The following is a 14,476-nucleotide window of genomic DNA, read 5'->3' as shown; positions in this document are numbered from 1 at the left end:
CATTTTATTATTAGGAGGTATTTGTGCTATTAAATGGTCCTGGCCATTTCAGTTTTAACTATGCTTATGAGAAAAATAATTATTATTTAAATATTTAGGAATTTGAATTTAAAATTGGAAAAACTAAGAATCCTTATTAAATGTCAAACAACTTGCTAATTCAAAATGAAACATTCATGGCAATAGGGCAGACCCTGTAGAAATTAAGTACAAGGTTGGTAAGATAGAATTGGAGAGAGGATTGGCTTAAACTGGGAAGAGTTGGCAAATCACGGTGTCTATTCTTTTGGTGTGTTCTTTGTCTGCTACCTTTATTTAAGAAAGGAGGACAAGTTAAGAAAAAAAAATGGAGGAGTGTACAAGCTTTATTTTGAGAATCCTGCCGCTCCCTCACCTACCAACTAGAAATCTTCTGGTCTCTGCATTAAGGGGCATGTCAAGGCCTCCCCCCAGTTCACATAGGACTGTCTTCTCCATTGGGAGCTAGGAGTCACCAGTTATATTTGGGAACATAACTGAACTTCACACAAAGGGTGGGAATAGTCATGAGATCTCCCAAGGACCCTGTAAGTTTGTCAGGGAGCAGAATCTGTGCTCTCCAACAGGAAAGTCTGGACATGTTCTCTCGAGATTTTCTTTGATCTAGGGGAGTTTGGCAGTTCCCAAAGCAGTTGAAGCGGGTGTGGAGAGCCACCTGCATTTTGAATCATTCTGCCTTTATGGAAGAGGCCCTGGGCATGGCGGTGGTGGTGGGGGGGTGGAGGGGGTGGGCGGAGGGGAGGCGGTTTTTTTGTTCATCATAATTGCAAGGCACTGCTGGTTTCCTGTGAGTGCAGGCTAGAGATAGTCAACGCGCTGTAACTTGTCTATAGGGTGAGGCCCTGTCGCAAGCAAATGCGGTCAGTCTCCTTCCACGCCCCACAAGGAGCAGTGGGTGAAGTTGCTCCTGCCTTAGCCCTGGAAGGGAAGAGGTTCTGCATAATCCAGGAATTGTTGTGTAGCAACGTGTCTTGTGCTCATCAAACAGGGGGGTCTGAGTAATAGAATGCGGGCGATAAGAATTTCCTAGGTTTTTAAGGAGTCTGTGAAAACAGTGTTTCCTTGGTAATTCCAAGAGAGTATTTTGTGGGTGAAGGCCATGACTGAATTATAATAATATTTTATAGTGGCATCTACTTGTAGGAGTCCTCTGTTACTAATGATGAACTGAATACAGGTATTTATTTATTTTTAAAATTAAATTCAATTACTTAACATAGTGTATTATTAGTTTCAGAGGTAGAGGGTCAGTGATTCATCAGTCTTATATAACATCCAGTGCTCATCACATCACACGCCCTCCTCAGTGCCCATCACCCAGTTACCCCATCCTCCTACCTCCTTCCCCTCTAGCAGCCCTCGGTTTATTTCCTATGATTAAGAGTCTCCGGTTTATCTCCCTCTCTGATTTCATCTCGTTTTATTTTCCTTCCTTACCCTATGATCCTCTATCTTGTTTCTTAAATTCCACATATGAGTGAGATCATATGATAATTGCCTTTTTCTGACTGATTTATTTCGCTTAGCATAATACCCTATAGTTCCATCCACATTGTTGCAAATGGCAAGATCCCGTTCTTTTTGATGGCTGAGTAATAGAATACAGGTATTTAGAAATAAGAACAAAAGCTTCCCCATTTTGTGCTCTCTGATGATGGAAGTAAAGTGGCAGAGCTGCCAGAATCAAAAGCTTTGTTTTTCTTGAAACCATTTTATTCCGAAGAATTTACAAAAGTGCAGTATGTATTCTAACCCTTTTAAAGAAGGAATACCATCTTTTAGGTGAAAATTGGAGATAATCGATCTGTTTCTAAAAGGTTACATTTTCCTCCGCAGAAATGATATGCTGTATTAAATCATAATTCACCTGCAGAAAATATAGCCCGCTCTTACATGCAAGACCGAGGTGTATGTGTTTCTTGGGTGCACCACTATTGGGAAATATCTCTAAAATTCGTCGAAGGAGGCTAGAAGTCAGGAAGTGTGGGAGCGCTTGGGCCTTGATCAGCATCTGTCTGTACCGAACAGAAGAGAAAGTAATGCTATTGGACTTGAGTGGCCCACAAAGGAAGCAGTGTGCTTGGATCCCAGAGGACCTTCTTGTGAGGAAGGCTTTTTATTGTTTATTTGCATTTCACTCATCTCTTCTGTCTCGGAGAAAGAGGATGAGAATGAGCAGAGAAGGCAGTGTTGCTTCTTGGGGTTTATTCGGTTGACATGAGTCTTCTAATTCCTGCTTCTCCTGGGGCCACACCCCCGCTTGCCCCCAGGCCGGCGCCGGAGGCATGGCGCAAGAGGTTAGGGATTGTCTTTTTCACTGGGTCCCCAAGGGCTTAGAACAGGGCCTGACACATGGCAGGCTCGCAGTAAATATTTGCTAAATGAATTTATAGAGTTAGCCGGAACCCTGAGTATTGTATATATTTCTGTTTGCTTAAAATGTTCCCTTCCCCCCTATCCCCCCAGAAGAAATACCTTTTTTACTCCTAGAAGCCAGATTTTATAATATTTTACCTCTCTGGGTATAGGGAGAATGGTGGGAAGAATTTTTTTTTTTTTAATCACACTGACAGCTAGTCTGTTGAATTTCCAAACAGAAAACCTTGTTCTTCCAAAGGCTGATTATCACAGTAAATAACTGTGACCTTTGCTTTTCATGCCCTTGCTTTTTTTTTTTTTTTTTTTTAATGCTATCTCTGGGTTCTTTTGTCCAGTTTTGATCCCTTCTAAGTGAGACTACTCAAAAGTTGTGGAAAGATAAAAGTGAAATCAGAAAATCCTTTTGGCTTGGTGTTTGAGGGAGGAGAGGTGAAAACCAAGATAATAGGACCAAAAGATACCTTACTTCTTTATCAACAAACTTCTATTTGCTTAAAATGATCTAATGCAATCCGTGTGAAAAGACATCAACTGTAGAATTGGTCAGTCAGTTTTGGAGCAAAGCGTGATACTGGAATAGACAAGTTCTTTTTTTTTTTTTTTTAAAGATTTTATTTATTTATTTGAGAGAGAGAATGAGATAGAGCATGAGAGGGGGGAGGGTCAGAGGGAGAAGCAGACTCCCTGCTGAGCAGGGAGCCCGATTGTGGGACTCGATCCCAGGACTCCAGGATCATGACCTGAGCCGAAGGCAGTCGCTTAACCAACTGAGCCACCCAGGCGCCCTAGACGAGTTCTTTTTAAGGAGCCAGGACTGGAGGGTGCCGTGAGCCTCTCACGACAGCACTGGCCAGGCGGCTCTGCCCTTCCTCTGTTGGGATATAACATGTGTGTGTTTGTTTCTTAGCTTGACATCGACGACGAGGTCAAGTTCTGATGCTCTGCAGGGGCGATACGCGGCTCCTGAACTGGAAGTAAGTTCATTTCCTTCCCTGGTCCTGCTTCATCTCAGAAGACCCATTTTTCAGGAAGCCTCTTTCTGTGTGTTTGCATCTTTATTGATCTGCATCCCATTTTTCTCCCCAGGAAAGAATACAGGTTTTTTTTTTTTTTTAAAGATTTTATTTATTTATTCATGACAGACAGAGAGAGAGAGAGAGAGAGGCAGAGGGAGAAGCAGCTTCCCAAGGAGCAGGGAGCCCGATGTGGGACTCGATCCCAGGACCCTGAGATCATGACCTGAGCCAAAGGCAGACGCTTAACCATCTGAGCCACCCAGGTGCCCCAAGAATACAGTTTTTGTACAGAAAAGACAATGTCTTGTAGATACGATGGGATTAAAATGAATCTTTGATTTTCCTCCAACAAAACTAGCCTCTAGTGTGGCATTGCTGCCCATCTCCCACTCGAGGCCTGGGTAGCTTTGTCGGGCTGCTCTCTGGGATTTCCTTCTTTTTTTTTTTTTTTTTTTTAAGATTTTATTTATTTATTCATGAGAGAGAGAGAGAGGCAGAGGGAGAAGCAGGCTCCCAAGGAGCAGGGAGCCCGATGTGGGACTCGATCCCAGGACCCTGGGATCATGACCTGAGCCGAAGGCAGACGCTTAACCATCTGAGCCACTCAGGTGCCCCTCTGCGATTTCCTTCTGTCATAATGGACTGTGTGTGGTGTGTGAACTTCTAGTCCATTCTTCTGTGTTGTTCTGGAGAAGGGAAGGAGCAAGCATCTGCTCCCTGCCACACTGCTGAGCATTGTCTACGTATTAGCTTATGTAACTGCATCAGTTCCATCAGGTGGGCATTTCACTGGATAAGGAATTGGGAACAGTAGAGGTCCAGAGAATCAGGGTGGTTGGCAGAAAGTCTGTTACTTCCTTACTTGTGCAAAAGTCTTTTGCTGGGGCCCTCATGGAACATCCACTTAGGTCAGAAAAGGGCTAATCCCATGGAGGCAGCCAGAAAAAGACTCAGCCCTGACCCCAAGAATGGAAGGAACATGGGATTCCAATGGTGGCTGAGACTTAACAGCACTTGCTACATGCCAGGCAGTTCTAAGCGCTATATTTGTGATTGCATTTCATCCTCATAAAAACCCAGTGAGGGCTTTATCTCCATTTTACAGAGGGGAGAGACAGAAAAGTTATTTAAACTTCTGATTAGCTGGCATGTGGCCTGTGCACTCTGGCTCCGGAGTCCATGGTCCTGAACTCTGCTGCCCGAGAGCTCAGCCGCTGGCTCCTGGCCCCTGGCCCCCGGCCGTGTCCTCGTAGCCTTCCCGGGATGGAGGAGCCCTGGTGTCTGTCCAGATACGGACGCTCTTCTCTGCAGCTGGGGCTCTGGGGACGGTCTTTCCTGCACCTGACCTGGAGATAGTGAACATTATGAAGGGTTGTCAGTCTGCCAGCAGCATTCAACAGCTCTTTCTGTCCCTTCAAAAAAGGAGAAGGCTCTGCTGAGTCTGAATAGGTTACTGCTTCTTACACAGAGGAGAATGGTCTCTAGAAGGCAGGCATTTGTTCTCACCACTGGTGGGTGACCACCTGCTGAGGTCGTGCTCCGTGGCTTCAATGTCCCTATTGTGTAGAGTGCAAGCTCAAAGAACAGCAAGTCTCTAAGTTAGCTTTAAGAGGATGCTTTCCTTCTCATTCTAAGGAAAATGTCCCACTGTTTTCTTCTGAATGGGAGAGCCTGCAAAACGGAAGTTGGTTTGCTCTCCTTGTATCAAGTTTCACAGGATATACCTTTGAAAGAGAGAGTGGTTTCTTATGCTAAGTTAAGCTTCAGAAGAACTAGGACCCCAGGATACCCTGTCTTGAGCCCACTGAATGATTAGTGAATCTTAGACTGTGTCACTTGATCCAAGATTCTGTCACGGCCATTCCCTCTTTTAGAAGTATCCCTGATGTAGTAGGGAAACGGGCTTGGCTTTGAGGTGTATAAATGAGATGAAGGCTCGAGCTCCATGTCCTTGTCCCTGGCTCTGTGTTCTTTCTTTCTTTTTTTTAAGATTTTATTTATTTATTCATGAGAGACAGAGCGAGAGAGGCAGAGGGAGAAGCAGGCTCCCAAGGAGCAGAGAGCCCGATGCGGAACTCGATCCCAGGACCCTGGGATCATGACCTGAGCCGAAGGCAGACGCTCAACCATCTGAGCCACCCAGGCGCCCTCTGTGTTCTTTCTAATAAAAGTACTGTCAGCCAGAAAGTGCCAAGGACCCAGTACTCCCCAGCCGGTCTTGCTATGTGTAATGTTTCTTACTCTGTTTACCAGAGTCTTTCTGAAATCATGTATTAATTTTTCATAATCCAGTTTTTTATTAGTTTATTGTTCTGAGTAGGTCAGAAACACGGTACAAATTTTTTTTTTTAAAGATTTTATTTATTTATTTGACAGAGACAGAGACAGCGAGAGCAGGAACACAAGCAGGGGGAGGGGGAGGGGGAGAGGGAGAAGCAGGCTCCCCGCGGAGCAGGGAGCCCGACGCGGGGCTCGATCCCAGGACCCTAGGATCATGACCTGAGCCGAAGGCAGATGCTTAACGACTGAGCCACCCAGGCACCCCAACACGGTACAAAATTTAAAAGGTGCCAGAGACTCTTCAAAGGAAGGCATCCCCTCCATCCACCCCGGCCCCCAGTACCCCTGCCTCTGTAGAGGCAGACAGTTCAGCAGTCTGATTTCATAGGAAATGGAGGTGGGCCTCCTGCTTCCAGACCTCCTAGCTTTACCATGTCTGATTCTGCCGGCTCCACCACCTGCTAGACCTCGCATGCCTAGACCTATTGCCTCTTGTGAACTGCAGACCTTGGAGTGCCTATCCTGCATTTATACTCCAGCTCTGTCACTAGACTCGTTTTGAACTTCAGGCCAGAATTGCTTGACCTCAGTTTCTTCAACTGCAAACAGAATAATAATCCCAGCAAGTAGAGCAAATCATCACCAGGAGTGAGCTCCGCGAGAGTGGGGGGGACCTGTCTTGTTCACCTTGCATTTCAGGTTGAATTTTCCAGAAACAGCTGCCAAGGCAGAGTTGACATGCACAGTATCTATTAGGGATCAACACACGTGGAAGGAAAGGAAGGGGAAGGAGGCAAAATTGGGCCAAGGGTGAAGTTGAAGGGCACCGTAGGCTGCACAAAGCCTCTGTTGACCCCTTCGGTGCCCCAGAGCAGATATGACCCATCAGAGCAGTCGCCGAGGGTCAATGGCCGCACCCCTACACCCCTGCCGTGAGCAGTCATTCAATGTGGGTTGCTCAAGAGGGCTGGCTCTAGGGCAGGGCAACTCTGTGACCGAGGGAAAGCCTGGGAGCCGCCGTCTGGAGGCTGCTCACAGCACTCCCAAGTAGCTGAGCGAGCACTCAGTGAGCGCCATTGAAGGGGCTCTAGGTGGCTCACCTCCGTGTCTGTTTCCTGTCGCCGGCACCAGAGCACTTGGGAAGAACAGATGCTTGGTCAGATCCTGTGGAAGGGGTCTTTACGCGGAAGGCTTGGCACATCACGTGGATGGCCTTTAGTGAAGTAGAAAAGCCCCCTGACGTTGTTGGGTTTGCTCTTCCAGGTAGCCCGGTGTTGTTTTTGCTTCGGCCCCGATGGAGAGGGTAAGTAGTCAATCTCCCTTACATGCAGCTCTAGTTTTAGGTGTTTGGGATTCACACCCAGAGAACTTGAATGGTAAGAGGAACGTTTTCTTCCAAAGCTGGTGTACTGTTGATCTACTTTTCACATTCTTCCTGAGTGATTGCTGGGTGTATTTGTGTTGGTATTCTGGCCAGCAAGAACCCGTTTCTGTTTTGGCTAATATGTAAGTTAAATTCTACAGTGAGATTTAGAGAAGGAGGAAGTACATTTTTTTCAAAGGAATGAAAATTTGGAAAATTTCTTCCTTTCAACTTCCTTTTCTTCTTGGATTGGAGCATCCCAGGGGCTTGAGAACGCTTGGCTTGCTCTCTCACTTCCATCTGAGCTTATCCTGGGTTTTCTGTTAGTAAAGGTTCTCTTCTGCTCTGTTAAAAACGAATGTGGTGTTAGGAAACTCATCCTGTGGAGGAGGGTCCTGGGGTTGGGTGGGGGTTTTGCACGGAGGGTGTGGATGAAATTGCCTGAGGCTACAAACGGTTCTTGACATCTTTTCTACTCACCAGTCTCTGGGATTGGAATGAGTGAGTGTGACTGCTAACGCGGCAGGCGTGCCCGTGTTCGCTCAATGAGCTTGCGCTCGCTTTGTGCCTCGCAGATGCTGAAGAGCAGCAGAATGTGAAGGAGGGACCACGGGTCATTTATGATGAGAAGAGAGGCACTGTCTATAGCTACTCCTATTTCCACTTCGTGTTCTTTTTGGCTTCCCTCTATGTGATGATGACCGTCACCAGCTGGTTCAAGTGAGTGGCCCATTGTCTTAGACATTTTAGAAGGGATAGTCTTTAGAAAATCAAGTTATGTCCTAGTCTTTAAGTGCTGAGACCCACACTGAGTCAGCTAAACTCTTCTCCAAATCCTGCTATGCTCATCTACACAGAAACAGTCCTGGGGTCTCAACAGTCTGCAGGCATGCTTTTAACCCTGGGAATTGCTGATGCTCACGCCCCACAACCAGGGCTAAGGTGGCACGTGTCCCCTCATTCCTTTTCTGTGCATTTACAAGCCTGTGCAATTTTTAAAATATAAATACGATTATATGTGTTTCCCCTTGAGATATTTTTGCTTTGTTTTGTTTTTTAAAGTTGGCAATACATGATGGATCTAACTTGCCCTGTCACTACATAGAAATTCTCTTTTAATTCTTTTTGGATCATTTTTCACTGATCCGAAGTTTTGGTTGGATTGTAATTTGTTATAACTCAGAATACACATGGGATAGACATTTAGGCTCACTGTGCTTTCTTTTATCCACTCATGCAGCAACTATTTGAGTGGCTTCGATGTGCTGCACTGTTAGAAATGGCAGGCTTATAATCTAACGGAGGAGGCAGACCATGATCCAAATGCGGTGTGGCAGATAGTGCTGACTGTTAGGGAGAAAAATGAGGAAAAGGAATGAGGAGTACCAGGTGGGGTTTAGGGCTGGTGGGGCCAGCAGAAGGCTTCCCTGGGGAGATTTTTCCAGAACATCTTAAGGGAAAAGAGAGGAGGGAGCTTCTAATGTATCCCCAATGCATCTAATGCTTTGGTAATTCCTGGAAAGTTTTGGCATGGGAAGCTTAAAAGATGGAGGGAGCTATAATTAATAAGGCAGAAAATAACAGATATTGTCAAGAATGTGGGAAAAATTTAGAACCCTTTTACAAAAACTCCTGCTAGGATCGTAAACATGGTGCAACCACTTTGGAAAACACTTTGGCAGTTCCTCCGAATGTTAAACACAGAGTTATGGTATGACCTGGCTGTGCTAATCCTAGGTATATACCCAACAGGGAAGAAAAGTATGGCCACACAAAAACTTCTACACACATCACGTATAAGCAGCATCACTTATCACAGCCAAAAAGTAGAAACCACCCAAATGTCTATTAGCTGATGAATGGATAAACAAAACATGCTATCTCCACACAGTGGAATATCACTCAGCAATAAAAAGGAATCAAGTACTGATCCATGCTACCACATGAACAAACCTTAAACACCGGTCACGAGAGGCCACATAATTCCATTTATATGAAATGTCTGGAATAGGCAAATCCAGAGAGACAGAAAGTAGATTAGTGAATGCCAGGGGCTGGGAGGAGGCAGGGAAATGATGTACACTTTAAATGGTGTGAGTTGTATCTGAATCGAGCCGTTAGGAGAAACAGAAAGGCTGGAGGGGATGGGAGCAGGGAGACCCCTTATGGAAGAGATCTTCTCACTGCCTTGTTCTCTTCCTGCTCTGACCACATTTGGCTCTCGTTTCCACAGCTATGAAAGTGCCAACATCGAAACCTTCTTCAGTGGAAGCTGGTCCATCTTCTGGGTCAAGATGGCCTCCTGCTGGATGTGTGTGCTCTTATACCTGGGGACCCTCGTCGCTCCCCTCTGCTGTCCCTCTCGCCAGTTCTCTGTGTGAGGAGGATCGGAGCAGGCCTGCAGGCTGGAAGTGACATCCCTTGAACAAGTGTCCCAGGGGTCTGAGCCATGACTGGTGCTTCGTGAAAAGCTGGCATCCTCTGGCTGGTTTGAGTGGGTCTGAAAAAAAGGCTTTCAGAAAGAAAAAAAAATCACCTGATTGGCTTTTTAATTCGGAAAATCAAAAAGAAATAACCATTTTATTCCGAAAGAACTGAAATTTTCAACCAAGCTGATCCTGAGTGATATTTTGTGTGTGTCTCCGCTCTAAAAACTGGAAGACAAATTAGGCTAGTATTTTCCTTCTATACTTTTTTTTACCAAAACACAGTTTGGGGCATGACAGGGATAAATCTGATCTTGTCATTCTTATCCTTGGAATAGAAAACCTTGCCAAAATCTTGAACCCTCAGCCCCTGACGGAATGCAGATCCGTCTCCCACACCTCGGCCGGGAGCCTCATCTGCAGTGGGCTCTGCAGAGACCACTCATCCCGCAGGCTCCTTGCTCTCAGCTACTTGGTATTTATAGGGTACAAGAGGAAGCACCTGCTTTTAACTCCACCCTTGTGCTGTTTCCTCCTGGCCTCCAGACGTTTCCCTTTGAAGCTGTGATGCTGGGAATCACAACTTCACACTCTGCCCTTGCCCTTCTCAGAGGTCCCCTCATCCTTTCTGGGCTCAACGTCTTTGCCCTAATGTGAAAAAGCACAATTTGCCGTCACTACCATGTGGTTCTCCCACTGTGCTATTCCTTCCTGATCCGAGTTCCTGCAATAATTGTGACTCCTATTTGTGGTGTTATTCACATGATTATAGAACAATATCCATGTTGTTTTCTTTGTCTGAATGATGGAGGGCTATCGTTCTTACTTGTTTGTATTATTAATATTAATAATACTCTAGGACCTTACTTTGACTGAAGCCCGCTGCATCTCTCTTTCAGTTATGAAAGTCAGCCAGTTTCTCTTCCACCTTGAGGCCTTTGAAATTGTAAAAGCAAAAGGGCTCTTGTTTCCTGGATCTGGAAGGTGCATGATAATATTCACTGTGGTTTTTTGGAGTAGATTTGCTGAGGTGAGGATTCCAGGCAGCAACTCAAACTGGGCTGACCAGATAAGGCCTATCTCGTACAAGTTGTAGAAGTGGCCAAATATACTTAGAAGAAATCGTAGGGGGTGAGGGGGTGGGGAGGGGGCTATGTAATTAAGCCATAAGCAACATCCATGGAGATTTCCAAAAATACAAACTTGTAAAGTAATACTCATAAGAGATTTGACTTTAGGCAGCTGCCCAAGAAGATATCCGTGTTCAGTGTTGATGTCCATCCTCAGTCAGGGAAGAGTTTGCTCAGTGGAAAGTCTATTAGGGACCCCAGTGGAGACATGGTGGGGATGCTCCCAGGAGTGTCTCGTGCAGGGTGGAAAGGGTCCTCTCAAGCTCCCTGGCACAGAGGGTCTGAGAATGGAGACACTTGGCCTGTACTTTGTGTGTCCTGCCAAGTTGGGCAGAATCGGGTCCCTGTGTGCCAAAATGCTGGTGTGGGGAATTAGTCCAATTCTTCATTTTTGCTCCTTTGCCCTCCTCCCAGGAACACAAGCGGGAAAACGAATTCAGTGAACGAATTCCTCTAGAATCTTGCCTTATTTATGTTTGAGGTTCCGTTTTTAAAGGCAGTCGTGTATGGGTGAGAGCCTTGTTTTTTGCAAACTTAATCCAATTTCTTATTTTAGGCCAGAAGCTCTTTGATCTTGGCAGTTGAAAGGTCTCTGGCGTCACAAAACGGAAAGCCGCGCATGCAGTTCCTGTTAAGCCAGTGGGCCTGGGAGCTCTGTGGGTCGGGGACAGGTTGAGGGAATGGGTTGTGTAGGGACAGCCCCCGGGCAGGAGCTGCCACGGTGGCTGGTGCGGTGACACAGGGCTCTGGGAAAGCTGAGACTGGCTTTAGGAAAGACCGCGAGCAGAGTCCCATCAAGAGCTGGGATGCTAGTTTCAGTGTGTTTTCTTCCTGCCAGGGTCTGGCTGGTTTGGGCAGCCAGCTGTGTGACTTTAGAACTGGCCCTTAGGGCAGGTCACGGTCCAGCTGACAGGGCTCCTGTTCCTTGGCTGGCCTTTGTTGGCGGGCTTCCCCTGCAGAAAGAAGCTCAGGGAAACAGAAAGGAAAGCATTCGTTGCCGGTGGCAGGGCCCTCAGTGCTTCCTTCTTTAGCTGGCCCAGCCAACGCATGTTTTGGAGCTGCTTAAAACTTGGTTTGTGGCCCAAGGTTCTTGAAGTTTAGTTTAGTCTGACACGAGAGGCAGAGTTGCAGTCACGCTGATTTTTAGTCTCAACTGAGAGTCGAAGCAAGTTTATCTGAATGATGGCAGAGATGAGGATATACCCTAAGGACTGAGGGCATATAAATAAGGTGACTTTAATGATTATTCATTGTCATAAACAATACTCAGGTGATGAGTCAATGTTTGTGGGTGTAAAGAACCTACATTCTTGTGCTGTTGTGATTTAAGAAACTGGAAAAATTGTGCCAATTGCTTTGAGTTGCTATAATGAAGGTGTTCATTGGATAAATTCACTGATCTCTTTTTAAAATAATTTTGCTTCCTACAACTTTTTGTACATGATTTTAAAAACTACATTCCCAGTAGCTGCTGGTCAGACTCCTTTAGCGATACAAGAGGGAGAAGTTTTTTAAAAAGCTCTATGTGTATGTTTCTTCTGTGCTATTCCTACGATGTGGAAATTTTTTCCCTTCTCGTTTTCATGGGTAGAAACACTAGGTGGGGGAAAGGATTCTTCTGGGAATGTTGCTGTATACCTAGATGGGTCATCTGACTGAAGGCTGGAGACTTTTCTGTCAAAAGCTTTTGGAAACCCAACTTGGTCCTTATTGGGTTGAGTTTTTATAATACTGGTTAGTTGGTTTTGCTTTTGTCCTCTCAGTTCCTTGGGGAATGGCTTGAAAGAATTGTTCCCCAGAGGTGTTTGGGGCTCTTTGGTGGAGTAGAAGGACTGTATGCATGTGGGCTGTTGGAAGGTGGGGTTACTGGAGATTTGGGGTTCTGGTGCCTATCAGGAATGGTCAGCAGTTGGGCCCCCACATCTCATTTTTTAAATTTCCAGTTCCTCAGAGGATCCTTCATTCTGGATGACCTTCGTGTAATGCTAATCCCCACCCTCACCCCCATATTGTCCCCCTCTGCCTATTTAAGATTATGTACTTATTTAATTTTAGCCAGAAGTTCATTGGTGCTTCATGTTACCCTGCAAAGGGAATTCCAGAGCCTTTGTTTAAGCCTCCTTGGCTTTTTTTCTCCTTTGACTCCCTTTCTAAATAGCATTTCATTTTGGCGTACATTTGTGTTCTACTCCTCTTGGAAGTGAAAGCGGTTTTAATCTATAACGAAGAAGGGTGTGACCTTGGGCTAAGACCCTGCCTGTCCAGAGAGAACGCTGGGTCTTCCTTAATCAGGGACAGTGCAGTAGTCACTCAGCTCATGGAATTCTCTGTAGGAGACTCTCCTAATAGAACTAACTCCCTCTGCTTTGTTCTTAAGGCCACCATGTTTCCTGCCATCTTGAAAATGCTTGTAAAGCCTCAGACACGTTCATCTAGTGTTGCATTTCAGGCAGAGATGGGCTCGCTCATGTTGGACTTATGTTACAGAGCTAGAGAGCTGTTTACGTAGATCTTTCAAACTAATGCTGGTCATTCTAAAGATCTTTATCTTTTTAAAATTTTCTTCCTCAGTAAATCACTTGGAGAGGCATTCATTTTGAAAGGGGGAAATATTTGGCTTTTACCAAAGAGGGTTTTTTGTTATTAAGCAAAATTCCTTCAGAAAAACTTAATTGGGTAAGGATAGATTAAAAACGCATATGTCCAAATCCACTTCTGTAGGAGTTCAGTCATTTATGTGAGTAAAATGATGAAGAACTCTTTAAGGTAATCCTCTGGGTGAAGGATCCTGGGAAATTCTCTCAGGTAAAGAAAGCTTGCAACAGATGTGTAATATATGTCTTGAGAGTTATTTATAAGAAATTTAAGAGGATTGTTTTGCTTTCCTATATTAAAGATTTAAGTTCTTTTTTTACTTTGCAAAAAAAATTCTACAAAAAGTTTTATAATTGTAACATTGTTAATTTTTAAAACTTTTCCAAAACAATTAGCTGTAGCCGGATTATGTGGTTATGTTTTGCTCTACTTAGAATTTGAAATGTGATATGTGTGGTAAATTTACTGTTTGAAATTTATAATAGTCTTGGATGTGGTTAGAGTTTTGTTAACTTTTTAAAAAATTATTTTCTTCCCTCTAGTCACAAAGGCAACTGTGGGTTTATATTTGTTTTTTGAATGCTAATTTTTCTATGAAGCATCTGAAGTTGACCAGTCTTTGCCTATGTAGAAAACTCAAAACTTGTTAACTCTGTACTTTAATAAAATTTAAAATGGAAACTACATCATTGTTGTTGTTTTGGTTTTTGTGTTTTTTTGTAATTAAACATCCTCCAGGTGGTGTGTTTTTTTTTTTAAAGATTTTATTTATTTATTTGACAGAGACACAGTGAGAGAGGGAACACAAGCAGGGAGAGTGGGAGAGGGAGAAGCAGGCTGCCTGATGCGTGGCTCGATCCCAGGACCCTGGGATCATGGCCTGAGCTGAAGGCAGACGCTCAACCGACTGAGCCACCCAGGTGCCCCTCCAGGTGGTGTTTTCCGAAGATGTTGCCTTCAGATGTTAATCACCATTCTCTCAAGCTCATAGAATCTTTTCTGATTCTTGATAATGAAAATATAAACATGAAAACCCAAATTTTTTGTTTCCTCCACCCCCCTCTCAAAGCTTTTGTGGACTGCCTTTTTCCTATTCTTAGGCTAGTGCCACACTATCTTAAATATGAGAATTAGAGTGAGTCTCTAAGGAAGGTAGTAGAAGTCTTCCAGCATGGGCCTTCTTTTTCAAGATTCGGCTTTCCTAGGCCTTTTATATTTTCCTTAAAAATTTAGGCTTGAGTGGGATGG

At 44.7% G+C, this 14,476-nt stretch overlaps 1 protein-coding gene across 3 annotated transcripts in view; it reads left to right on the top strand.

Moving 5' to 3' along the window:
* SERINC5 (serine incorporator 5) overlaps window positions 1-9,572 on the top strand; it is a 100,809-nt gene extending 91,237 nt beyond the window's left edge. For all 3 annotated transcript variants that reach the window (XM_045897365.3, XM_045897355.3, XM_064596291.1), the window contains 4 exons: window positions 3,326-3,392; window positions 6,978-7,017; window positions 7,653-7,797; window positions 9,311-9,572. In XM_045897365.3, the coding sequence (XP_045753321.1) occupies window positions 3,326-3,392; window positions 6,978-7,017; window positions 7,653-7,797; window positions 9,311-9,458 (400 nt within the window). In that variant the 3' untranslated portion in view covers window positions 9,459-9,572. The remainder of the gene's footprint in view (window positions 1-3,325; window positions 3,393-6,977; window positions 7,018-7,652; window positions 7,798-9,310) is intronic.
* The last annotated feature ends 4,904 nt before the right edge of the window (window positions 9,573-14,476 follow it).

Source organism: Mirounga angustirostris, unplaced genomic scaffold (assembly GCF_029215605.1).
Source record: "Mirounga angustirostris isolate CCGP_5_RB_7025 unplaced genomic scaffold, mMirAng1.0.hap1 SCAF_7, whole genome shotgun sequence".
Classification (NCBI taxonomy): Eukaryota; Metazoa; Chordata; class Mammalia; order Carnivora; family Phocidae; genus Mirounga; species Mirounga angustirostris.
Note: the sequence above shows the minus strand (reverse complement) of the source record. Positions and strands in the feature narration are given on the sequence as shown.